The 24,980-nt window shown below is 34.9% G+C and overlaps 2 protein-coding genes across 5 annotated transcripts in view; one reads left to right on the top strand and one right to left on the bottom strand.

Annotated features, from left to right (window-relative positions):
* The window catches only part of LOC136808823 (protein white-like), a 29,041-nt gene extending 22,998 nt beyond the window's left edge, over positions 1-6,043 (top strand). For 3 of the 4 annotated variants that reach the window (XM_067065367.1, XM_067065369.1, XM_067065371.1), the window contains 10 exons: positions 614-720; positions 1,205-1,310; positions 1,776-1,910; positions 2,753-2,845; positions 3,131-3,188; positions 3,620-3,697; positions 4,199-4,304; positions 4,606-4,703; positions 5,029-5,102; positions 5,539-6,043. In XM_067065367.1, the coding sequence (XP_066921468.1) occupies positions 614-720; positions 1,205-1,310; positions 1,776-1,910; positions 2,753-2,845; positions 3,131-3,188; positions 3,620-3,697; positions 4,199-4,304; positions 4,606-4,703; positions 5,029-5,102; positions 5,539-5,640 (957 nt within the window). In that variant the 3' untranslated portion in view covers positions 5,641-6,043. The remainder of the gene's footprint in view (positions 1-613; positions 721-1,204; positions 1,311-1,775; positions 1,911-2,752; positions 2,846-3,130; positions 3,189-3,619; positions 3,698-4,198; positions 4,305-4,605; positions 4,704-5,028; positions 5,103-5,538) is intronic. The other variant, XM_067065370.1, reaches the window with a different exon arrangement.
* A 455-nt stretch (positions 6,044-6,498) lies between these two features.
* Positions 6,499-24,282, bottom strand: LOC136808824 (uncharacterized). Its single transcript, XM_067065372.1, has 6 exons — positions 24,058-24,282; positions 13,345-13,488; positions 9,525-9,651; positions 8,959-9,234; positions 8,054-8,327; positions 6,499-7,577 (listed from the first exon to the last, which is right to left on the bottom strand). Exons 1-6 carry the CDS (start codon positions 24,160-24,162, stop codon positions 6,629-6,631), a joined length of 1,875 nt encoding a protein of 624 aa, XP_066921473.1. The 5' UTR covers positions 24,163-24,282; the 3' UTR covers positions 6,499-6,628.
* Between the last annotated feature and the right edge of the window lie 698 nt (positions 24,283-24,980).

Below are 24,980 nucleotides of genomic sequence, written 5' to 3'. Positions count from 1 at the left end.
AAAAACGGTATTTCTTGAATTTCTCGAGCTGTACTTTATATTTTTTTTTCATGAAACTTTTGCACACTGATGCAAAATGACAATACCTAAAAATGTGACGGAGCCCGATTTCTAAAAATTTTTTCCCGGCAGAAAATGCCAGAAATATGCCGGAAAACCGTTTTTTTTTTACATTTTCTCGAATTTTCATCTTTAGCTTTTTCTGATTTTTTGCAGAAAGATGCGTATTTGCAATGCTCAAAACATGGCCGAGTTTGATTTTTGAGAAAAAATTTTTTCCGGTTGAAAATGCCGGAAATCGCCGTCTTTGCAGATTTTCATTATATGTTTTCCTTGTATTTCTATGTTCTTCACACAAAAACATTATTGATAACAATGCTCACCATCAAGCATGATTCAATTGTCAATAAAACTGATTTTTGCGACCAGAACTTTCTATTAATTTTTCCCTACAACCCTTCCCTCTCCCCCCATCAACAATCAATGATGAATTTATTGCGTTATGCATTTTCGCTAAACGATATATTTTCTGACTGATTTTTTTCTCCTCGCATTGCTATCTAACTTTCATCATCAGGTAGGTCCATTCAGCATCTAGCTTGTTCTTTTTTAGGCCATATGCGACGCTTACGATACTCAACATGGAATTGGAAAACAACAAATGGAAAATGGAGATAGTAGCAAAGTAGAGACCCATCATGAAATCCCTAAAGCACCAAAGTAAGATTACCTTGCTCAAAGAGGAAGTTTTTCTTTCGTATTCTTTCATAGTTTACTCTCTCTCTGATTCGATTTTCATGGGACAAATAATCTTACTGAAATGAGAAAGAGAGAATTTTTATCTTATATCTTTCCATCTGAAGGGACGAGGACTTCAATTTGAATTACAAAAAGGTTCTAAATAAAATAGGTTCGAATAAGAGAGAGTAAGCTACATTGTTTGTTGGTATGCATCAATCTCCTTAATATTATCCCCTATGTCCTTCTGGATTATCTAACAACTGATTTGACGGAATTTCGTATTTTACCCAAACGGAGTTCCATTGCATATCGAACTTTGCTTCCTTAAAATAGAAAATGGATCTCATCAACAGGAGATACAGTTTTCTCTGCTAAACACATTTTAGGTTGTTGGGAAATGAAAGGTGGCTTATGATAGTTTGAATTATCGCTGTTCCGCTGCATCTCCCTGTTTTTTCTTTAGATTCAAAGTGGGAATCGTGGGACAATTCCGTGCCGTTCTATGGCGCTCATGGATGGCTGCTTTAAGAGAGCCGTTTGTTACCAAATTACGATTGATACAATCTGTCGTAAGTACATACAGCTGTATCAAGAAAACATTTCTAACCGTAAAATACTTATTTCAGAAATACAAGTTGTTGACGTTGTCTCAACAATGGTTGACCCTTGAATAAAAAATTCTCATTTTCCTCCTGGGAGAGGGGATATTTATTTCTTGTCTTGAGCATTGATACTCTTTTTTGAGGAATAAAATGGCTTTTTCAATCGATGTATGTAATGGTAAAACCAACAGGGGTTACCATCAGGCAATGCCATATTATTGTTTTATATGCTTTTTATTCGAATATAATCGGGTGAATAACTACTCTGCACTTCTCTTGTCTCGTCCTTCTCCATCGCAGTGGTCGGTTTGAAAAGTCTCAAATCAGAAAAGACAACATGACAATAGACCCTCTACGGCAATGAATGTCAAATTAGCCGCAGATATCGGGTCTGTGTACAGACTAGTTAATGACATGTTTTTCAAATTTCAGGTGATCGCATTAATTGCTGGTTTAGTTTATTTGAATCAAGGAAACGAAGGCCAAGATTCTGTACGTAATTTAAATGGAGCCTTATTTTTCGTCACCACTACAATGACTTTCAACTCTATAACTGGTTCACTATATGTAAGTTTGACAAGAATTATCTTTTCATATTGTGAATATCGCTTTTTACATCAACTTTTTACAATCAGTTTAAACATGAACATGCATGGTGCTTCAAACGAGTGATTTCATTTTTTCCCTCAATCTTTTGTCACTAATTATTTCTTGGGTTTCTTTTGTTACGCATGTAAGTTTGACAACAATTATTACAATATACACTTCATCAAGTTTCTACCATCACTAAAATATCACGAATATCACTTCAAGTGAGAGCTCATTTTTGAATTTCAATGTTTTGAAACAAATTGCTTTTCGAATCGAATGGAATCAACCTGGGGTAAATCCTGTAAAAGATGTCGGAGAGCAAGCTTAGCCCTTTTTGACAAAAATTCATAGGTTAATGTCTCAGATGTCCCGAAATCACTGAAATCGAGAATTTCTTTCTATAAGGGTCACGATTTTCGGTTATGACTAAATTCCAGGAAGAATCACCTAAAATTTTGACAAAATTTTTGAAAGGGTCTCTAAAATGTCAAAACTTTTCTCTTGCAAAATCTAAATTTTTGAATTTTGACCCGGGCATACCCGTCACTTCGCAAACCTAGTACCCCCTTATTTTGTTGGATTTATATATGTACATGGTTAGACTGGAGTCGTTTATAATACGTGTAATACAGTAGTAGTATAGGCGTTATATGATAATACGATTATTGTTACCGGATTTAGTTTGTATAAACTAAATTGTATAGACTAAATTGTCCCCTCCATTACTTTCTGCTTTATTTCTACTATGTCTGAATTAGTCGTCTAGCTTACTAGACTAATACATGGTTGATAATGATGTTTGTTGTTTGATTTTTAAGGTGTTTCCAGCAGAGTTGCCAGTGTTTCTGAAAGAGCATAAGCAAGGGATGTATCGGACAATGGTGTACTTCATATGTAAAACGCTGGCTGAGGTAGGTTCACATATAGATTCCTCTGTAAAGATCTTGCTTATCATGTAAAACACTAACTCAGGTAGGTTCGCGTGAAGATTATTTGTAAAGGTCCTGCTTGCGGAACCTTTTCACTTCCAAGAATTGGATCACAATTTTTTTGAAATTTTAATCCTGCTAAGGATCGTTTTCGAAAAAACGGGTCCATATAATTTTATACACAATTTTTATGTTTGAATTCGATACATACACATTTTCACTGAGTATTAATCGCATACTTCTTTATTTTTGTGCTTTTGATTTTAGCTTCCTTGGTATACTCTTGGTGGATTCATTTTCTCTGTGATTGTCTATTGGATGGCTGGTAAGCTAAATCCCTTGATCATTACCTTACCAGAGAAATAAAATTGGGGGAAAAATTTGGAAGGACAGACCATATTTTCCTAAATGAAATTTCAATTTTGAGTTTTCAAGACTTTATTGCTCTCATGTGACACCTGTGGTTGTATTCGAAAGGGAGCTGGAAGAACTTCGTGGACTGCCATATTACTTCGAATAAACGCCCGGGCGTTTCTTAAATTTTAAGGATTTTAGGAGGGGCGGGCATTCGAGGGTGCGTTTAAAAGAAAGGGTTGTTTATCGAAAATTTTGCCTTTAAGGGAAGGGCGTTTAAAAGAAGGGTGGTGTTTATTCGAAGTAATATGATATTTATCAATTCAATTCAATAGTTACCCGACAGAGTATGAGTGTTTTAAGGTGAACTGAAACTGAATTATTTTCATGGTCTACTTTTAGGGTTACGAGCAGAAGCAGCCAATTTTTTCATTTTCTGTGGAATTGTTCAACTGATCACACAATGTGCCCTATCGTTCGGTAAGTGACGAGTCTACCATCTGTTATTTTGCTTTTGTGTGTCAGACGAGAGGATTTTCATTAAATCGTGCCTGTCATTTCTTGGAAATACCTAGAAAAATCCGTTGAAGTTCAAATGACGAAGAACACAAAATTGTCCAAGTTGAAGAAATTTCAAGTTACGGAGTAAGGTTTATAAGGCATTGTTAACTGAAGGGACAATAAGCCTTGTTCGAGTAAAGGAGCTATTCGAGTTATAGAGCTTCGAGTTAAAGGGACTACACTGTATTTACATCTCTGGTTTGGCAATAAAATTATCAAAATAAGCGATGAATTCGATTTAGATATATTCATAGGCTATCCATTTCCAAAGTTTTCTGGCTGTAAGCACACTGATAAATTTCAGTGGACGTCAAATCAAAAACTTACATTTTGGGGTTCACCGACATTTTGGGGTGCATACAGTGTATATTTCTTATTCTTAGAGGGTTAGAGGGTAATATTAGCTTTATTTTTTTACAGGTTATTTAGTATCAGCCATTTCACCGAGCGTGCAAATTGCGACGTCAGTAGGTCCTCCCTTGATGATGCCCTTCCTCTTGTTCGGCGGTTTCTTTATCAAGGACGAGTAAGTGGATATTGTTTTCATGTTTTGATGGGTTTCAACAAATACTTGGGCAACTGGTATAATCGTATAAGAAGATAAAGGCATATCTTCTTCTTCTGGATTTTTCAATTTTTTATGAAAAATGGCCAAATTTGTAATTCGTGGGTTCTATAATTTTCACGGTTTTACCGAAAATGAATTAGAAGGTTGTTTGTTCAGCTGTGCAAAATAGAATTTCGCTAGATTTATCCTCTATAGGGTCTTAGTTAGCTCGTACAAAAAAAAGCAAATTATGATGACACTGCCATCTTTTATTTCTCAGGTCGATTCCTGATTATTTCATTCCACTGAAGTACATCTCATGGTTCAAATATTCTTTCGAAGCTCTTCAAATCAACCAATGGGATGGCTTGACCATTCGTACGTTATGAACACTCTTTTATTGTTTTTTCCCATGCAGTAATTTTTCAACATTCTTCTATTCGGAGTTAATAAAGCTATCAAAATAAACTCCGACGAATCAATTTCGGTATCATTACCTGATCTTTTTTGCTAGGTAATAATTTTTAGGACATTTTCCCATAAGGAGTGATTTGTAGGCGATTCTTGGAAATATTTTTTTAACATCGCTTGGTTTGACTATATTTAGGGTACCGAAGTGTGATTTCCAAGCCCCAGAAATCAGGACCCTTTAAGAGTAAAATTATATATACCCTTCCTTAACAACCCTTTATATTCATAATAGCTGGATGTGTGAATTCAACAATTGCGTGTTTCCCAGATGGAGAAGCTGTTCTCAAATCTAGTGGTTACAGTGCTGTAAGTCATTTCTTTACACACTTTTTTATAAGAACAAATTTAAGAACAATATAGGCTGAATATTGGCTGAAACCGAAGAATAATTTAAGAACAATTTTGAGCCTCTAATTTCAGAAATTACTCTAATAGTACTGATTTTAACAGATTTTACACCCTATTTAAGTTTTAAAGTAAAAAAACTATATATTTTATATTATATATTTTATATAGCATATTTTTTAAAGCCTATGAAAATTTCAAAAAATTAAGAACAGTCTTTATACTGGTATTTACTGGTTCTTATAAAAAAGGTGCATTATATATATCTGTCAAAGCGTTAACACATTCTGTGATCTGATAATCCTACAGTGTATTTTGACGAAATTTTCCAGTTCTACTAAAATAATATTTAGATTTTCTATCGCTACCGTTTTTTTTTTTGTTTTTTTTCTTTCAGGACAACATGGGGCTGAATATTGGAGTTTTGTTCGCCATTGTGATTGGTTTTCGTTTCATCGCCCTCTTGTTCGTTTTATTACGTGCAAGACGAGCTCGTTGATCAAACTCAATCGCATGAAAAACATTTTCAATGTATTTAGTTGTATTTTAGCTTATTTTAGCCTGTATATGTAGAGGATTTTTGAATTTTATGTTTCGTTTATATTCTTTTGTTCTTTTATGCATACAGTATTATCAGTCCCCGGTACTAATCCGAGAGAAAAATTTTTACAGTTATGTTAAATTTTGTTTTCACCTTTACTAGAAACTTCTTTTAATCCTTTTAAGAATTTTTGCTGCGCGCCACTTTAGCTTGGTTTTATCGGAGAAAAAGATTTTTTTAATTCCCGCATTTTTGACAAAATTGTCAAAATTATTATTTTTGTATATATTGTTTTTTTTTCACATCAACCATAGCATTTAAAAAGAAGAAAAAATGACATTTATCTTTTCTTTTTGAAATTAAAATCAAATTTCGTTCTAATTTTTCCCAAAGATTCCTAAACATTACCAAAAAAATGTGTTCGAATCGATTCGTTGCATTTTCAGTTCGTTTTCTCAACTGACAAATCGAAAGTAAGCCATTCACTCTTACAGCATCTTGAGCATTGATTTTCAGATTACTTAGCCATATTTAAGCTCCTAGTTTTCACTTTCATTTTTGACCCCTAATAGAAGTGACGGCGTCTAGCTTTTTTTTACAACGTATTCATAAAGTATTAAAAATAGTTATTAATGTTTTGATTGCCAGAGTTTGGCTGATCCAGCTTAAGTATCTTAAATGCGCCGACTCAATAAAAAATTAATCACAAAATCCATCTAAGATAAAATGTGATAACTCAATAAAATTTTCATGATTTGTAAAAGCTCCAGAAAAAATATTTTTTTCGCCTTTGAACGAAAAGTTGAAAAAAATATGTCAGATAAGTAGATATTTCCTCGCGTTGTAATAGATCGAACTCTGCATTAAAAATTAATCCATCAATTTAATAAATATCAATAATCTTTAAATAAAATTAAAATTTAATACATATTGTTAAATATCACCACTAAGATTCTGATTTTCTAACAATTTTACAATTTCTTGGAGTTAAATTAAGACTATTAGAGATGTCCCTAACAACACGACTTTTCCTTGATTGTTCTTTGTCGTTATCAAAAGATAACGTCTTTGTGGTCAGCGCCCTATCATTATCGTCCGGCGATAATAAAAGATCAACATAGCTCCTTTGCTGTCCATCTCTGTCTAAAGGAATTATTTCATTAAAATTCTGCTTTGAAACCGCCTCAATTTTATCACATCGATTCGCGATTTCGTTCTGTTTCGTAGGCACAACAGATAACTTATCAAAGACCTTTGAATATAAAACTTCTCTTTTCTCATTATTATCGTCGTCTTCTGAACACTTCCTCGATATCTTCACGTTCTCTGGCAACCTCTCAGAATCCCTTATAGCATAGACGCTAGTTTTATTACTATCATTTATTGAATAATTATCATTCTCGGATGATAGTCTAGGTTCGATTAATTCCGAGTTCTCTCCTCTGCAGTCTGGTAACATTGGCTTTATTGAGTCTCGCATATTAGCGTCGGTTTCAGAATTATTCGATTCGTTTCTCACAGTTTTATGTTGGTTTTTCACGTGGAAATTTAATTGCCCACGCTGTAAAAATTTACGACCACAATGCGTGCATTCATATTTCCGCTCGCTAGTATGGATCAATAAATGTCTTTGGAGATATGATTTCCTTGCGAAGATTTTCCCGCACTGAGAACACGAGAAAGATGTGACCGGGTCCGTATGTGAAGCCATATGACGTTTCAAGTCATAGCTTTGACGGTACGTTTGACCGCATACGTTACATACGTAAGGGCGTTGGTTACCGTGTGTTAGTTTATGTTTTTTGAGATTGGCTTTATTGTTAAAACGTTTCTCACAAATGGTGCATTGGAACGGTTTATCTCCGGTATGAATGACTGCGTGTGCTTGCATGTACCTGGAAAAGAAAAGTATTCATTTCTTAAAGGGTGAACAATTCATGGTATTCCTAATGTTATATTTTCTATGGAAACACTCCGGTTTTTGCCAATATATGCAAATTTAAAAAAACCGGGGTGTTTCCGTCCGTAGAAAAAAGAAACATTACGAATACCATGAATAAAATCGTTCAAACTTAAATAAAATTTGTTCGAAGATATATATAAGTAGAGTTTGGTAACATTGTTTGCATACAGTATATCACAAACTTTGTCGTTCGATATGTTTTGATGTTAAGAATGTTGCAAAGTACTTTATTTGAAAATTATATTTCAAAAAAGTGCCCAAATTTTCACGTTTTTGCCAAAAGTGTAAAAAACACTGACTTAAATACGAAAACTGACTTGAGCACCCCATTTGATTTTTCACAAAACACTTAAGCACCAGAAAACCTGTAAACGTTTGATTTATAAAGATCCTTCACAAGATAATTACCATTTACTACTGAATTTAGCATCACAAATCTCACAAGAGAAGCCTTTAATTCCAGCATGCGATTTCACGTGTCTGGTTAAATGAAGTTTTCGTCGAAATTTCTTTCCACATTGTGGACATTCAAACTTCTTTTCTTCGGTGTGAAGTTTCCTGTGTGCAGCAATGTTGGTGGTCGATTTGAATTGTTTACCACAGATATCGCAGGTGCCGGGAATTTTACGCCGTTTCTTTTCTTGTTCGGGATCTTTCATCTTGATGGCCGGTAGCATAGGAACTGAAAAGCATATACAGTAAACGTGTTTTTATAAAAACAAACTATATGGCCAAAATGCCAAGAACAAGTTAAGAACATTTTAAGGCTTTGCGAACTCTAGAACAACGAATTTTATAGGAAAATAGACAAAAATACTCACAAAATGGCAAAAATATTACAGAACATGTTAAGAACATTTTTAGGCTTAAAACTCAAAAATTAAGAACATCCCAAGGCTTCAAAAATTTTGGATATTCTTATAAAAAAAAACTTGTATGAAAATTTCTGTTTCCTAAAAGGACTTATTTCCGTAATATGATTTATGATTTTCTTTTCGTTTGGGTAAAAGCAGGTTACAAAGTTTTGAGGATTCATCTTTGCGAAATTAACCAATCGCATCCCAAAAGTACCTCTCTTTCTCAGGGCCAACATCATCGACGTTTAATTCGGATGTTACTTGATGAGTTTTAGCCCTGGTCTCGGCTTAAAGGTTACACAATCTCAAAAGATTTATGCCAGTCCAAGAGTTTATGTAAAATCTATAAAATTGTAGAAGAACATTCTAATTTCCATACTTATGGATATCCAGAAAAAGATAGTATGAAAACAAGATGGCATCGCATTGAGAATAACAACTTTTTTGGTGACCTACCATCATCTTTCAGTAAAGCTTGTTCTGCCACACCGCTGTTCTGGACGACCGTTTCTAAATGCAATGCGGGATGGAGATTGACCGGAAGTATCGGTAACCCTTCCGTTTCATTGACAGTAGCTTGCAGAGAATGTGAAATGGATTGGACGACTTGCTCTTTCTGTCGGTTTTGTTGATGTTGGTTTTCTTGAGATGTGGTGTGTACGGACGTGAAACTGGCAACCACTTGGTCAAGGTCACTCAGAATGGAATTATTAGTTTTCTCTGTTGATAGCCCTGGAGGAAATGAATTAAAAAACGTAATAAATTCATTGAGAAGAACTCGTATTCTCATCGTTTAATCATTTTTAACCTCGAGGGTGCATCGAGCAAAAGCTGCCTATATTTTTAGATACTCAAGGGGTGAATGCTATTACCTTAGGGGAACTAATTTTAGCTTTTAGATCCTGCTAAAATTAGTGTCATGTTCATGGGGGTCATAGAGGGATTTTGCCTTAGTGCTTTAAATGAAAGATACGAATTTGAATTTGAACCTGAAAAAAACAAAATCAAAACGATAGGTATACCTGGAAGTTGCTGATGGAGTTGTTGTTGTTGTGTCACGTGATTCTGATGAATGGCAGAACTTTCGATAGTACAATGTGGATACTGAGGTAGTGGATCAGGAGGTCGAGGAGAGATCGGTAACAGTTTCTGTTGTGAATATAATCAGAGAAAATGGTATTGCAACGTAAAGATCATGGTGACGAACTTATTGGACTATTGACATGATTGCGATAAAACTTTCGTGTTTAAGTATAATCAACTTTTTTACTACACAATTTCCTTTAGTAATAATTCTGACGAGATTTAATTTTTTAGTATTTTAAAATAATTTATTCCAAGGCATATGGCAGGCTGGTCTCTTGTGCACAAGGACATCATGGACTGCACCTAAAGAAGGTATTAAGCTAACCATTTATTTACTAGTTTTATATCGTATAAACAGCTCGAATTTTATTAGATCCGTTGCTACTGGTCTTATAAAGTCAATTATAAACAAGGGAACAAAAAAAACATGATAGTGAGCGTTGCTTTATTAATTTCAAATTGATTGTAAGCGTATTTTAATCCCATTTAACTGCAATTCGTGGTTTCCTTGGTATTTCATTAATAGCTGCATTAATAGCTGCAGTTGTTTTGGTCCTTCCCCTATGTTTTGGTTTGGTTTTAAAACCTTTTATAACTGTGCAAACAGTACTGTTTTTTGTTTATTTGGGAACTTGACATCAGTTTATGAATTGGTGAATGATATGAGTTTTGCTTGTGAGTTTTGGTGGTGGAACTTAAACAATGGGAGACGAAATAGTTTAAATTTGTAACAATTTGTGACAAAAACATACCTAAAGTCTGTCTCAATTTAATTTGCAGCGGAGACAAAAAGGCTATAACCTTTGATAAAATTAGAATTAGATAGCGGTTTTGGGCTTGTTGAAAAGACAACAGGAGTGGAATTTTAACAAAACAAAAAAATTCAAAAAACTTTATTCAATCGAAAGATATAGTCGAAAGTTTCTCACTTATTTACTTCAAAAAACAACAAAAAAGAGCTCTTTTTGAAGTCGACTAGGGCAAAGTTTTAAGCTGTATTTTTTGACTGAATAAATAATTGGTTGAATTTTTTTCGCATTTATAACGTCTTAAGATTGAAGAACCTGATATAAAAATGAAGATCAAAGCATTATTCTACAAGAAATTAATTTTCTTCTTCTTCATTTTTCCATTTTTGAAAGATTTTTCTTTTTTGATAACATTCCACTCCGACTTATCTTTTTAACGAGCACAAAACCACTTTCTAATAAGAATTATATCAAAAGTTACAGCCTTTTTTGTCCCGCTGTAAATTTTATTGAGACATACTTTAAGTAAGTATTTTGCACATTTAAACGCTTTACCCACTTTTTCTATAAGGAAATTTTAAATTACTTGCAATTTTTTTTACTCGCTTCGCTTGCAATAAAGTTAATTGGTAACTTCTTTGCAATCTAGCTAATTTACAAGTTTTTTTGTGTACAATATGGTATTATTAAATGAAAATCTAACTGCGCCCCAAGACCAATTTGCTGACAACAATATTGACATCATAAAACATAAATTTTTTCGCTCGCTTCGCTCGCATTACACATCGTTTCTTTATCTAGCAAGTGTCAAATTTGTCTATTTTTATTTAGTGATTTAGGGTATCTTGGCAGTCGATTTTCAAAAATTTTCTAGTCGGCCGCAACCATGGTGGGCCTGTTTATCCCGTTTCCATTCATCAAAGATATATCTACTCTTATCCACTAAACATTTCCTTCCTCGCTATGCCTAGGCAAATGAATTAGTAAACGTTTAGAAACTGGTGGGTGGGGGCACCACTTTGGAAAATTGGGGGGGGGGAGGGCATTTAAAAAAATTGACTTTGACCAAATGTTTACATATTTTTCACTAATTTATTTTTCAAGAAACCAAAATATTTTAGAAACTTTTTAGAATTGAACGATTTGTATTTTTAGAACAAAACAAGTAACATCTTCTGAAAAATGGATCAAACAAGACTTTCCTTTTGAGTTTTGGTAGAACTTAGAACAACAATGGACGACGAAATGGTTACAAAGTTAAAACACGAGCATGCCAAAGAGATCGAAAATCTGATTCGGAATCATAAAATAGAAGTATTGGAGCTGAAGAATGAATTTAAATTAAAGGAAATAGAGAAAGAGAATCAACAAAAGGACAAAACAATAGAGCTAGAAAAAGAAGTGCAACGCTTAAGAAATGACATTGAGTTGATGAAATTAAAAGCCGAGCATAAACACATCGAGGCTGATGAAAGAATCCAGGAGGTGAAGAACCAAATGGGTATGATGTCATTGGAATGTGAAAAAGAGAAAAATGAGATACGAAAAGAACTCGAACAACAAGTTCAGAAAATGAAACTTCAAATTGAGCTTTTGGAAATGGATAAAGTGGAATCAAGAAAAGAACCTGCCAAAAAAGGAGTATCCACCCAACGTGATGCACCAGCATTGAGTAATGAAAGAGTTTCGGATCAACCAGACATACCAGTATTGAGTAATAAAAGAGTTTCGGATCAACCAGACATACCAGTATTGGAAAGCAACAAAACTTCAAAACAACAAGACAAATCAGCCCAAGGAATTGAAAGAGTTTCGAGTCAAAGAGATTCAAAAGCATTGGGAAGCAGCAGAATGTCAATCCAACGAGAACCAGCTATCGTAAACAACAAAGAAAATGCTGAACGATTTTTTGAAGGAGCAAATCGTTTTTTCGGAACAGGACGAAGGAATTCTTATTCTGGAACATATCAAAAATGGTATCAAGATTTATCAACTTCAATGGAAAACCATAGACAATATTTCAACGAAAAGTTTGTTTTGATTCGTAAAGAGGTCAAGAAATATACTGAATTTTTGTCATTGTTGTTGAAACGTGGGAAAGTAGAGGAACAGATGTGCGATTTAGTGGTGGCAGGACTGAACGAAAAAGTGTTGAGTGAATCTGAAGTCATGATCTTACATCCACAAGAATTAGGAAAATATTTGAAAATAACTGACTATCATAGACGAGATCATTATACATATTGGGCTTACAATGGCGTAACCAAAGACTTTTATTTTGGTTCATCATACTCCGTTATTATTCTTGTGGCATTGAAGCAAAAATGAATGTGACAAGAAAGGGCTTGAGTATCTATTTCTTCATTTGATTTTTATTTGTTAAAGACAATCTCAAGACACCATGCATACACATATGAAAATGATGTAGAAAGTGCATTATTGTTTATTCAAAATATTTGTTTATTATGGACAGGTTAGCGATAAAAAGGGCCAATTTCGATATAATCAGTTGCCGTTTTATCAGTGTGTACAAATAGATTATTCTTTGTAATTTTCTAACCAGTACCATATATGAGCCTGCTATTAGAACCCAACGATTAGATACACGCTTTTTTATAAGAATATACTTTATAAGAATGTCCATGATGAAAATAGCCAAAATATTAAGAATCTCGTAAGAATATTACCATCATGGAATAGGCAACTGAAGCTAAGAATGTCATATCTATAGCCTTTTACTTGTATATCGCCATTTAATCCCAAGCAATGCTAAGAACCTCTTGCTTGAGGTATATGTTGCATGCTAGATTCAGGCTTGGTTTTCACCTTAATCTAAGAATACTGTAAGAATATTTCAGGATAATTTCGACCAAAGAGTTAAGAATATCCATGATGAAATGGATTTACACCATTCTTATAAAAAAAGCGTGTATTTTGAATAAAATCCACTATTTATTATTGTAAATTGTAATTTAGAGGTAACAATTATATACGAAATTTGACCTACCTTTGATCCTTCCCCTATATTTTCGTTAGTTTCATGATGACTTTGTGACCAAAAAGTGCGTATGAGATGTTCAAGGTGTGTGAAACTTGCAGCTGGTTCCCATGAATATTTGACCCATCGTACTTTATAATAGCGTGTGCCATCCTGTAACAATATGAACAAAAATGAATGATAAATAAATAAACGTTTTATAAGAACAAACTATATAATAACATAAGGCTTACATGGCCAAAATTTTAAGAGCAAGTTAAGAACATTTTAAGGCTTTGCAGTTTCTAAAAAACCCTCAAAATGGCGAAAATAAGAACAGGGGGCAAAAGGAAAATGGAAATCCAGGAGACGGGTTCATAAAGCTGCAACAAAATCTTGTCTTCTGTCACCATTTTTCTTTAAATCTAAATGTTTTTTTATTCCTAAAATCACGTTTTTTTGGATAGTTATGATATTTTTTAAAAGAAGTACATTTTAGTGCGTAATGCAAATGCCAATTTTTCATTTTTATTTGACAATCAAACTGTCTAAAATATCTGGGGGGGGGCTAACCCGCAGGAAAGAAACTTCAGTAGACTATAGGCTATTCAAAGCTCCAAAAGGGGGATAAGAATTTACTACAAATAGCCGGGAGTTCGAATAGCTGTAAAATTCGTTTTCCGCCAGATTTCCAACTTTTAACCTTCATGGGTTAACTTTTCTGAAGTAATTGAGGCATTTCGCTTTCTTTTAGCGTAATATTCAATAAACATTTTTTTTACTTTCTGAAGAAAGAATAAGTTTGAAAAAATTGTTAACATGTTTTAAAATATGAAAGGCAGAAGGAGAATATTGAACTTTTGAAGAGTGTAAATAATAGACATGAACATTGAAGTCTGATTTTTTGAAGAATAAAATCGTCTTATCACAAAAAAATCAATGTTCTCACTTGACGATCTCCCAATAACAAAAATAATTCGAATAACTGAGGGGGATTTAGTCTATAATAGGCCCTAAGGGAAATTGAAATCGCTTTGAATAACTGAAAAAGTTCGAATAACTGAAGTTCGAATAACTGAGTGTATGTTTTTGCCTGAATTGGGTAAGTATAGATCCAAGGAGAACACCATCTCATTTATAGTGCAGGATAATTCGAATAACCGGCAGTATACTGTATGCACCTTTACCAAATTCTTACTTTGAACAAATCCCCTCTTCCATTAAGCAAAAAGTCGCAGATGAGGATTCAATTTGAGTTAAATCACATTGAATAGCGTCAGATATCAGAATTCATTGCGATGTTCAATAAAAATTGAGAGACCTTTTAAAAAAAACTTTTTTCCAAGGCTGAAAATACCCAAACTGTTCCCTAAAATTTCAAAATACGTTTTTCCTCCCTCTTGCAGAAATTAATCCCATTAAAGAAATCCAAAAGGTTTTTTTCTAGCTTGAAATTAAGACTGTTTCTTCAACCTGTATGCATGCAAAGGATTATTCCTTGTGTTGTTTAATTAAACGGTGTATTTTTCCAGCTCAATTTGTAGCTTATTAGCTTTTTGATACCACACACTACACGCTTTCTTAATAAGAATATTCAGGAAGAAATTGCCATTTCAGAGCATATTTTAACTGTGAATTGCCAATAATTCCCCAGTAAAGCTTAACACTTTCACAAAAATACCATTTTATATGCTTTGGACGTATGTATTACATGTAAATCTAGTTTGAATTTGCACTCTAACCTAAGAATGATGTAAGAAAATTGATGATGAAACGAAAAAACACCATCATTCTTAAAAAAAAAACGCATAGATATCTTTTTTTTTGCGCAATCAACTGGACATTAAATAACATCTGTTTCCCTAGCATTTAGCAATGATCACTCCTGAAACCTTTTTTAAAGAATAGGGACAGGGGTTGTTTCCATTACTTTATATAATGGAACTTTATTTGGGTGTTTATTCATGAAATCAAAATTTGCGAGATTGCGTGAAATTGCTGACTTACAAAATGAAATTTAAACACAAACATGGTGGCCACATAATTATTTTTTTCAAATTCCAGGACTTTCAAGGACTTTCAAGGACTTTCAAGGACAAATTTCGACTTTTTCCAGGACTTTAGATCATCAAATTCCAGGATATTTCAGGACAAAATAGCATTAAACAGAAAAAATCAAGGATTTTCCAGGATAAAAAAATAAAATATTACTATCTCAGCAAGGAAAATATCAAATGATTTTTCCAATTTTAGAATGCGAAACGAACAAGCTAGATGCTGAATGGACCTACCTGATGATGAAAGTTAGATAGCAATGCGAGGAGAAAAAAATCAGTCAGAAAATATAGCGTTTAGCGAAAATGCATAACGCAATAAATTCATCATTGATTGTTGATGGGGGGAGAGGGAAGGGTTGTAGGGAAAAATTAATAAAAAGTTCTGGTCGCAAAAATCAGTTTTATTGACAATTGAATCATGCTTGATAGTGAGCATTGTTATCAATAATGTTTTTGTGTGAAGAACATAGAAATACAAGGAAAACATATAATGAAAATCTGCAAAGACGGCGATTTCCGGCATTTTCAACCGGAAAAAAATTTTTCTCAAAAATCGAACTCGGCCATGTTTTGAGCATTGCAAATACTCATCTTTCTGCAAAAAATCAGAAAAAACTAAAGATGAAAATTCGAGAAAATGTAAAAAAAAACGGTTTTCCGGCATATTTCTGGCATTTTCGGCCGGGAAAAAATATTTTTCGAAAATCGGGCTCCGTCACATTTTAGGTATTGTCATTTTGCATCAGTATGCAAAATTTTCATGAAAAAAAATATAAAGTAGTACAGCTCGAGAAATTCAAGAAATACCGTTTTTCCGGCGAAAATAGGCTGTTCCGGCGATTTTTAGAAAGCTCCGGCTTCAAAAATCACTTTTATTGACAATTAAACCATGCTTGATGGTGGGCATTGCTATCAATAATGTTTTTGTGTGAAAAAAAACAACGAAAATATAAGGAAAAAAGTCCGATGAAAATCTGCAAAAACGGCGATTTCCGGGGGATATTTCCGGCATTTTCAGCCGGAATAGAATTTTTCTCAAAAATCGGACTAGGCCATGTTTTAGACTTTAGACATTGTTAATACGCATCTTTGTGCAAAAAATCAGAAAAAACTAATGATGAAATCTCGAGAAAATGCCAAAAAACCGGTTTTTCCGGCATATTTCCGGCATTTTCGGCCGGAAATGAATTTTTTTCGAAAATCGGGCTCCGTCACATTTTGGGCATTACCATTTTGCATCTTTGTGCCAAAAATTAGGAAAAACTGATGAGCCAATCCCGAGAAAAGCTAGTAACGAACGGACGAACGAACGGACGAACGAACGGACGAACAGAGGTTAATTTATAGGACCTACAGCCCACCGGGGTAGGTCCAAAAAGTCGATTGAAAAAAAAATATATTCAAAGAATTTAGAATATCCAGGACATTCCAAGACATTTTGAAAAATTACAAGAAATCCCAGGAGTTTCAAGGACTTTCCAGGAGAAAACATTAATTCCAGGATATTCCAGGAATTTCCAGGAGCGTGGCCACCATGAATTCAAACTAAAATTTGCTGTATCCATCTACCAGGTAAGCAAGATATTAAAATATACGAAAGAGAACACCTGTTAAATGGAAAATTGTCTTTTCTATTATTGACGACAAAATGATTGAATTTCTTCATGAGGAAATGTCTAATTTACTGAATAACATTGAAAGCTAAGAACGGAATACATACAGACTTTAATAACGTTTTCGCTGATTGTGTAGGTTTGATCACTTTTCGATAGAAAATCTGAGAAAACCTTAAAGTTATAATGACTCATTTTTGAACACCACTTCAATCAAAATGATCCGTCAAAAGATTCGACTCAAGATGAACTGAATAATGAAATCCCAATATTTGTTTAGGAATTATAAAAACTGTTTGATGGTCGGAAAGTTAATGAAGATCTGCTCAGCATTGAAGAGATTAAAAAGAATCTAAAAGCTCTTAAACGATACGAGCCTGTAATGACATAGGGCTAGAGTTGCCACAGTTGAGAGCCTTTTCATCCTGACCAAGTATACGACGTAGGCGGTCAAAAAATTTTAGTATACTTTATTATAATTTTTTAATATGGTAATATTTTTTTGTCAATTTTTGATGATTTAATAGCGAAAACGTACTTCAGATTCATGCTAGCACTTTCTTATAATGATTTTCTAAGTAAGTAATTTATTTTTTTGTTTTTCTACAAAAAAGTTCTTTTGAAAGCTTTTTCCCTTTTTGCCCCATTAGTGCAAAATGTAAAGGCCGCTACCCACTCAGCATTTTATGGTCGGCGAACAAGGCACGCAGCTCGGGCGCTTTGGTCGCTGAACGCTTTTCCCATTCCATTGATCCAAAATAAAGGGGAGATATGCTGCACATTTTTTCTTTTTTCTATTGTTGATATTTTTTGCACACGGTACAAGAGAGTTAAATGTCTTTTCTGATTGGCTAAAAGAAGCTGCACAGCTCAGCGAAAAAAGTTGAAAAGTTTCAACTCTTGTTGCGCTCAAAGCGACAGCCTTTGAAGGCTTAATTTATGTAATTCATGCAATAATCAAGCAGTGCGCCTTGTTCGCCGACCATAAAATGCTGAGTGGGTAGCGGCCTTCTCATTTTGCCATTTTTGATTTAAAGGTCAAATTAGCATGTTTTGCCCCAGACATTTACTTGTATGCTGGGCATGGAAAACCTGTTGTAAATGCACAACCAATGCAGCTACAAGGATATGCCATATTTTAATAATCTATGCCAAAAAAGACTGCTTTAGTGTAAAAATTATCTACCATGCATTAACAATCACCCTCTAGGTTGTTTTTATTAATTTACAGTATGACCAAAACATGCGTAGATGAAACCTGAAGTGCATAATTCACATAAATTATACATTGTGAAAAGAGTGAACAAAAAAGATTCTCAGTACTCCCCTGAGTCCCCTCTGTAAGGCTGCATGATGTTTTATTGAATAATTTAAAACAGTGTGTCAACTGCTCTAACTTGGGACAATTGGTCGAAACATGGGACTGTTGATAGGGCCTGTATTTTCACTTACTGTTAAATCTCTTTGACAACAAATTTGTTTTGATAACTCCGTCAAGTTATTGTGACATGCTATGACAGAAAGTATGATTGATAAACTTAAAATTTAACGCACTTTTTGTTTTCATTCAAAATGACTGGACGCCAATTGGAGAATCAGAGAACGCCTAATCACCTATCACCTGATGGGATTAACTTGTCACGTGAGTGACATCAAATGCTCCACTGTTTTGCCACTAATTTGGTCTTCTTCGTTCCAAACATTTGTGTGTTCCACTACGGATTTTTTTTCATATCTCTATTCAAAAGCCTACTCGGTGCAAAAGAGAAATTGTGTATTTTTTAATACGCCGTTCATTAACTCAATTCAAATGACTTTGGAGGTTTGGTGAAATGGTGGCCGAATTGTCGCCCCATGTTTTTTGTCAAATAGTCCCAAGTTAGAGCAGTTGATGGTAGATATTGTCTCATCATCATTTTTGATGCCATCAAATTGATGGTGAAGTTTTTAGCACAGCTCTTATCATGTCAGTGGATTTCAACTTGATAATTTCAATGAGGGTGGACGGGAAGAAACTCAAGTGGGACTCAATCAAGTGCGTTTGGTTTGAGAACGCGAAATGCGAACGCGAACAGTCACGGAAATCCTTGCATTTGCACGGGGTGTGCATTTGCAACAGTTTCAACGATTTTTTCCGACCCTGTGTAAATGAGCTAGAATGTGTAAGGCAAAGTGCGCGAAAATTAACAAATCTCAACTTTAAAATGAAAATAGCATAAAACGAAGACGAATGCCATTTTCATTTTCTCTTTAAAAGATTCTTTAGCCTTTTTAGAAAATTTTTGTCTACGGGTTAAGATTTTGATCTGTGCATTTTTTTATAATCAAGTGTAACATTTTTCCACTCTGTGTAAATGCAACGGGTCGCAGTGATCGAGTGTACAGTACTTGCAGGGTTTTTTTTCGCCACTTTCGTTTTCGACCCTTTGCATTTGCCGCATGTCGAACCCTGTGCAAATGCAAGGATTTCCGTGACTGGCGAACTACCAATGTCTAAACTTTTCAATATATCTCCAGAACTAATAGATTTTTTGAAATTTTGCAAAAAGGTCCAAGTTCCTGAATAGTTTTACTATGTTCTGTGAAAAAATCATAACCATCAGTGAAATACTCCTTCATTTATTTAATATTGAAGACAAAAATTTGCGAAGAAAAACAAACCTTGAGCACAAAAAATGCTTTTTTAAACACTTTTTTCCACCGAAAAACAAATAACTTTTATAGACTTACCTTCCCCAAACATTGAAGAAGCCTCTACTACCATAAATCCTCGAATAAGCGCCCTGCTTGAATAAGCACCCTGCTCGAATAAGCGCCCCCTTTTAGTTACCATAATATTATAAGCGCCCCGCTCGAATAAGCGCCCCCTTTGAATAAGCGCCCCCTTTGAATAAGCGCCCCCTCCAGGGAGGGGCGCTTATTCGAATATTGTTATTGATTGAATAAGATATTGAGTAGATACTTGTGTCTTAAAAAGAAAGAAAACGATTGAGAATAAAATGATAGAAATTGTCAATTGGATTTTTCCAATTTTTCTTTTATTCATCCTTTTTTGAAAAATCAACCCTTTAAAACAGTTTAAGTTTTTAAGCAGATTCCGAATTTGTTGATATACGAATTTCTGCAATAAAAAAATAAGCGCCCTGCTTGAATAAGCGCCCCCCTTAGAGCCTGAAAAATTAAATAAGCGCCCGGGTACTTTTTCAAGAATTTACGGTAATTAAAGTAAATGAGATAAGATAAGATAAAACCTTAAAAGAAACCAGAGAAAAGACGTGCTTTTCTCACCGTCATCTTGTTTTAGAATGATAATTATTTTTCGGTTCCAGTTCACACGCACGGTTTTTTTTTCATCCAATCAGATTGCACGATTTCACTTTTGCTTTCTCTAGTTCAATAAGGTGAAGGCTTCTTCATAGAGACGAAAGACATGTAGCTATTGTTCGGATCCGGTATGATGGAAGAGTGTCATCAGGACCTACAGGCGACCTGGTAGGGTTGGGTATGGATGTGGTTTGGGTGTGGTTACGTATCAGATTGGCTAGGAATTGGGTTATTATCAGTTAGGGTTAGGGTTGGAGCTCGAAACAAGCACTCTTTTGTAATTTTCTCTTAATACAGTCTGGTCTGCAGTTTGTACAATATAAATAGCCATCAGAAGCGCCATCCTGGTATGAATCCGTGGCGCAGTGGATAAGGCAATGGGTTACAAAACTTCGGAACTTTGCATTTAGTGGGTTCGAATCCCACCGGTGGCGATCTGTTGGTAAGTCATTCAGTAAGTTAGAAAACATAGAAAATAACTCACAAAGAACCAGAAAGTCAGAAAAACTACGAACAAGAGACTGGAAAGTACAAAATAAGTCCAGATCTGTCTTTTGTCTTTATGAAGAAGCCACAACCGTTCAATAAGAATTTGAAAGTAATTGCTTCATGGAATAAAAAGATGTAGTCAAATCTTGTAGGGTCATTTTTCCAAAAAAAATTTGCCAAAATCGATTTTTGCATTTCGCCATTTTATCCTACGCAAACGCACATGCAATGTAGGTAGGCGAGGTAAACTTTCAATCGAAATTTTTTTTGACACTATTGCGACTGAGCCAGCTTGGTTAGTCTGAGAAATCCTTCTAATTGCACGCTTAACTTCCGCAGGCATAAACTTGTAAATGCGCGCTTATCATAGTGCGCCCGAGTCCACCCATGTGCAATTGCACGCTTAATTTTCCGCCCTGCTTGAAGAAGCTTGAGTAATATGGTGGGGCTTACTTTTTTAAAAAACGGATGGAACCATGGTCAAACAGACAAAAACTGATTTTTGAATTGGAATCTTCGTAAAATTTTGCGTAAAATTGACCAAGCATTCCAGATTTTTTTCCAAGAAAACTCAAGGAAAATCGTCTATTTTGAACTCGCACAAACGAAAAGTGTTTTCATTTCTTTTCTAATAACTTGTAAATGATGTATCTCAATGTAAGGGGCCATTGACTTAAGGGGGGGAGGGGGTCGACCATGTGCCGTAAAGGGAAGGTTGAAAACCTCTTTAGGTTTAGGGGTCAACTCACCACATATCAATTCTTTTCACCAGAAAATATCGATTTTTGAGACGTTTATTCCATGCAAATGTTACTTTCCATATTTCTTTTCCTCCTTTTATCAACTAGGATTTACTAAAGTTGCATATATACCTAAAGTATTCACTTTGCTATTTTTTAGAATAATTTTAAACAAACGACTCGATGTTTATGTCTCGTGTTCCTTGTTTAGACGGCCCGCGCGGCCCTTGAATTTCGCAGACGGTCGGTCTTTTTTCTTTGAAATGCCGCTATTCTTTTGATTATGATTAGGCGGATGAAATTTACATATGAGTTTACCGTCATGAACTTACCCAAAAATAGATGCGGCATGATTTCATTATTCATTATTCATTATTTTCCCAACAGCACCTTATCCACCATTTTTGCCAATCATGCTCTCTCAAAATAAAAAATTTTGCTTCGCTTCAACCCTTCGCATCTTTTGCGAACGAAAAATAAAGATCGATTGCTACAGTGGCGCTAGATTTTGCAAAAAACTAAAATGGCGGTCAGGGCGGTTTGGCAGATATATGGGCGGGACGCCCACTGCAGTTGTAGGATTGAGGGCGGCAGCATTTTCTGTAATAAATCTTCTTTGTTTACCCGTGTAAACATGCGTAGAGACGATTTTAACAAAGATAGAGGTTGTAGTTGTAAAGAAATATGGAAATAATGAAAAATTTATGAATTTTGAAAATAATGAAATTTTCATGCGGGTGCTTTTTAGAGATGCGGGCGTCCGGCGGTAAACTCATATATAAATTTCATTCATCGGCCTTACAGAGATAATTAATTCGCGCAACTTTCGGAAAAAAGTTTAGAAATTATCTTCTTTATTTTTAAAATGTAAACTGAGCAACAGTGAGAATCTTATCGCGATTCTCAGATTTACGGAAAATACCAGCTTTTTGCTGATTTTTGCCTCGATTGCCCAAAACCTGTAACCTTTTTAGCTTGAGGGAAGAAAAAAATTAGAGTTTTTGGCTTTGCCAAAAAAACGCCTAGTCAAAATTTTTTCATCTTCGCAGGATCCATTCCCAACCTCAAAATACATCTTTTTGTCTAGGGGTTTGTTTGGCAAATTCTTCCTTCGAAGAATATCGATCACTTTCGTTTTCCCCTGAAGACCGCGAGAGAAAAAATATTAGGGCCCGCGCTCTAGGCGGGCGGCCTAGACTGGCTTTCGTTTTGTATAATTTTATAATGACGTATAAGGTAGCATAATTCATGCAAAAATAATATGATAATCTTTTTGTTTTTTATTTTCAGGTATGCCGCCAAACATTGACGTCATCGTGTATGGATTTAGCATGAACAATAGGACCGACAGACTCGACAAAAGGAACAAACAATAAGACGACCCGAGAATCTTACGATGAGGGCGTTTTGTCTCCGCCTGATATCACGCCCACAGAAGACGTTGTTTAAAAAGCGGGGGTAAAAATAGTAAGTAATAGCTTTTGTAAGTGTTTATTTTGCGAAATATATAACCATTTTTTAATATGGTCCACAAACTAGCATTTCTAGAATTTTGATAATGAAAACTTAAATATATAATGAAGAAAAAAACAAACCATTTCAATTTTATTTATAAGTTTAACCCCCGGAAAAATTATGTATTACCTATTACATAACTTTACATTTCCCGACTCGCTATCTCCCAGAGGAATTCCGATTGTAAACCCGATTGGTTAATTTCGGAACATCTTCATAATGGCAGATAATTTAGAAGTGTCTAGTGGAAAGGCTGTGTGAATTTTCAGATGTCAGTGGTAATTTTGTTGGTTGATGGCTTGTTGAATCTGGGAAGAAAAAAGGAAACAGGTATAGCTTTTTCTAACCAAGGATCTGAAGGATTCGAGCCACACTGAGCAAGGCCGTAGCGAAATTAAAGATGGCTGACGAAGCAACAACTAAAGTGAAGGAGAAAATTTAGAGTTTCATCGATTTTTAACAATTTTTTAACTTTAGAGAATTTGATGGCCGTTAACGTCGAGGGGGGGAGGGGTCAGAGCCTTAACGGCCAAATGCCGTTAAAAAATTGAAAATCAAAAGTTGATGGCCCCTAAGCAATGATTATAATACTGATTTAGATTATTTGGAACATGAAATTGATAGGTAAAAACACTTTTCAAAACCTTACAATTTGATGTTTGATAGCCGTGCAATTACGAGTTTAAATCTCGGAATTTTAAGCGTGCAATTAGAAGGATTTCTCAGACTGTTGGTATTTATGTTTTGAAGGTGAGTCACGGTCGGGCAAAAACGCCAACAACAGAACATATTGTGAACAAAATTCTTTTATAAACAAATTTTTATGTTCAAATTTTACATATTAGGCAGGTCTTTTATATTGACACAAAGAATGGGTCCTTTTAAAAAGCTATACAGCACCTATTAAAAAGAATTACTTTGGATATCCATGATTTTCAAACATTTATTTGATAACATTCCAAAAGTTCCCTTTAAGCGTTAAATAAACAACCATAATAGTCTCACCTTTTCTTCAATAGTATCAACAATTTTCTCTGCATCAAAAGATGACCCAAAGCTTGCAGCTATTGCTTGTATACTATCAAGTGCTATTGCTTCATTAACTTGCATGATTCATTAGAAATACCTTCCTTTTTGTACACTTTTTTCTCAGGAATGAACAAAAAGTTGAAAAACTGTCGCCATATTTGTTTTGATGCTGACTTACCTGACTGAGACTAAATCTATGGTAAAGTTAGAAGCGTGCGGAACGAGAAGGCAATTTATGTCAAATGCCCTGCTCTGAGCGTGACATGTTTGGAGCAATCGTAAATGGCGAAGGGGCGAATTGTGTGACGACGGGGCGGGGCGAGTAGAGAGCACAGGCCTTTTATGTGCTCTCATCTTCGATTTGGTTCGACTGGTTCGATCATCGATTCCGTTCGATTGAAATCGTCTGGTCATCTCTTCAACCATGTAGGTAATAAAAATATAGATGGAGATACCACTCCTACTATTCTATTGTATTGTATCGTTGATAGCAAACTGTTGCTTTTGTTGCTTTGGGAAAAAGCCATTAATACACCCCTGTCTCTGTGCCCCAGTACTGAAATTCACTCGGGTGAATTAAATATTCTTTGGTCCAGCGCGCAGCAGACCAGAACGGACCTTTAAAAAGCAACTGATCGAAAAGATTTTGTCTTTGTCGGGGCCTGTGCGTGCAATAAATTAACAAGTCCAGGCTAAACCAACCGCCTATCTACAATTTTTGCCCCGCCTACCCGCGCGATGTTTGACCTATGCTTTGGGTTGAATTGGTAGTAGAGTCAAATTTCCTGTTTAGATTAAAGGGTTGTTTCAGGTAGGGTTAGGGCTAGGGTTGGGGATGGGAGTCAACCCCTGGTTAGGGTTTTAGCCCCCGGGTAGAGTTTGGAGTAAGTAAATACCAT

This window comes from Clytia hemisphaerica, unplaced genomic scaffold (genome assembly GCF_902728285.1).
Source record: "Clytia hemisphaerica strain Z4C2 unplaced genomic scaffold, Clytia hemisphaerica genome assembly, whole genome shotgun sequence".
Lineage (NCBI taxonomy): Eukaryota > Metazoa > Cnidaria > Hydrozoa > Leptothecata > Clytiidae > Clytia > Clytia hemisphaerica.
Note: the sequence above shows the minus strand (reverse complement) of the source record. Positions and strands in the feature narration are given on the sequence as shown.

Coding starts and splice junctions, on each gene's coding strand:
- LOC136808824 (XM_067065372.1), bottom strand. CDS start 24,162: ATGCAAGTTAATGAAGCAATAGCACTTGATAGTATACAAGCAATAGCT. Junction 13,489..24,057: donor TTGATACTATTGAAGAAAAG/GTGAGACTATTA, acceptor ATATTGTTACAG/GATGGCACACGCTATTATAA. Junction 9,652..13,344: donor ATATAGGGGAAGGATCAAAG/GTAGGTCAAATT, acceptor TATTCACAACAG/AAACTGTTACCGATCTCTCC.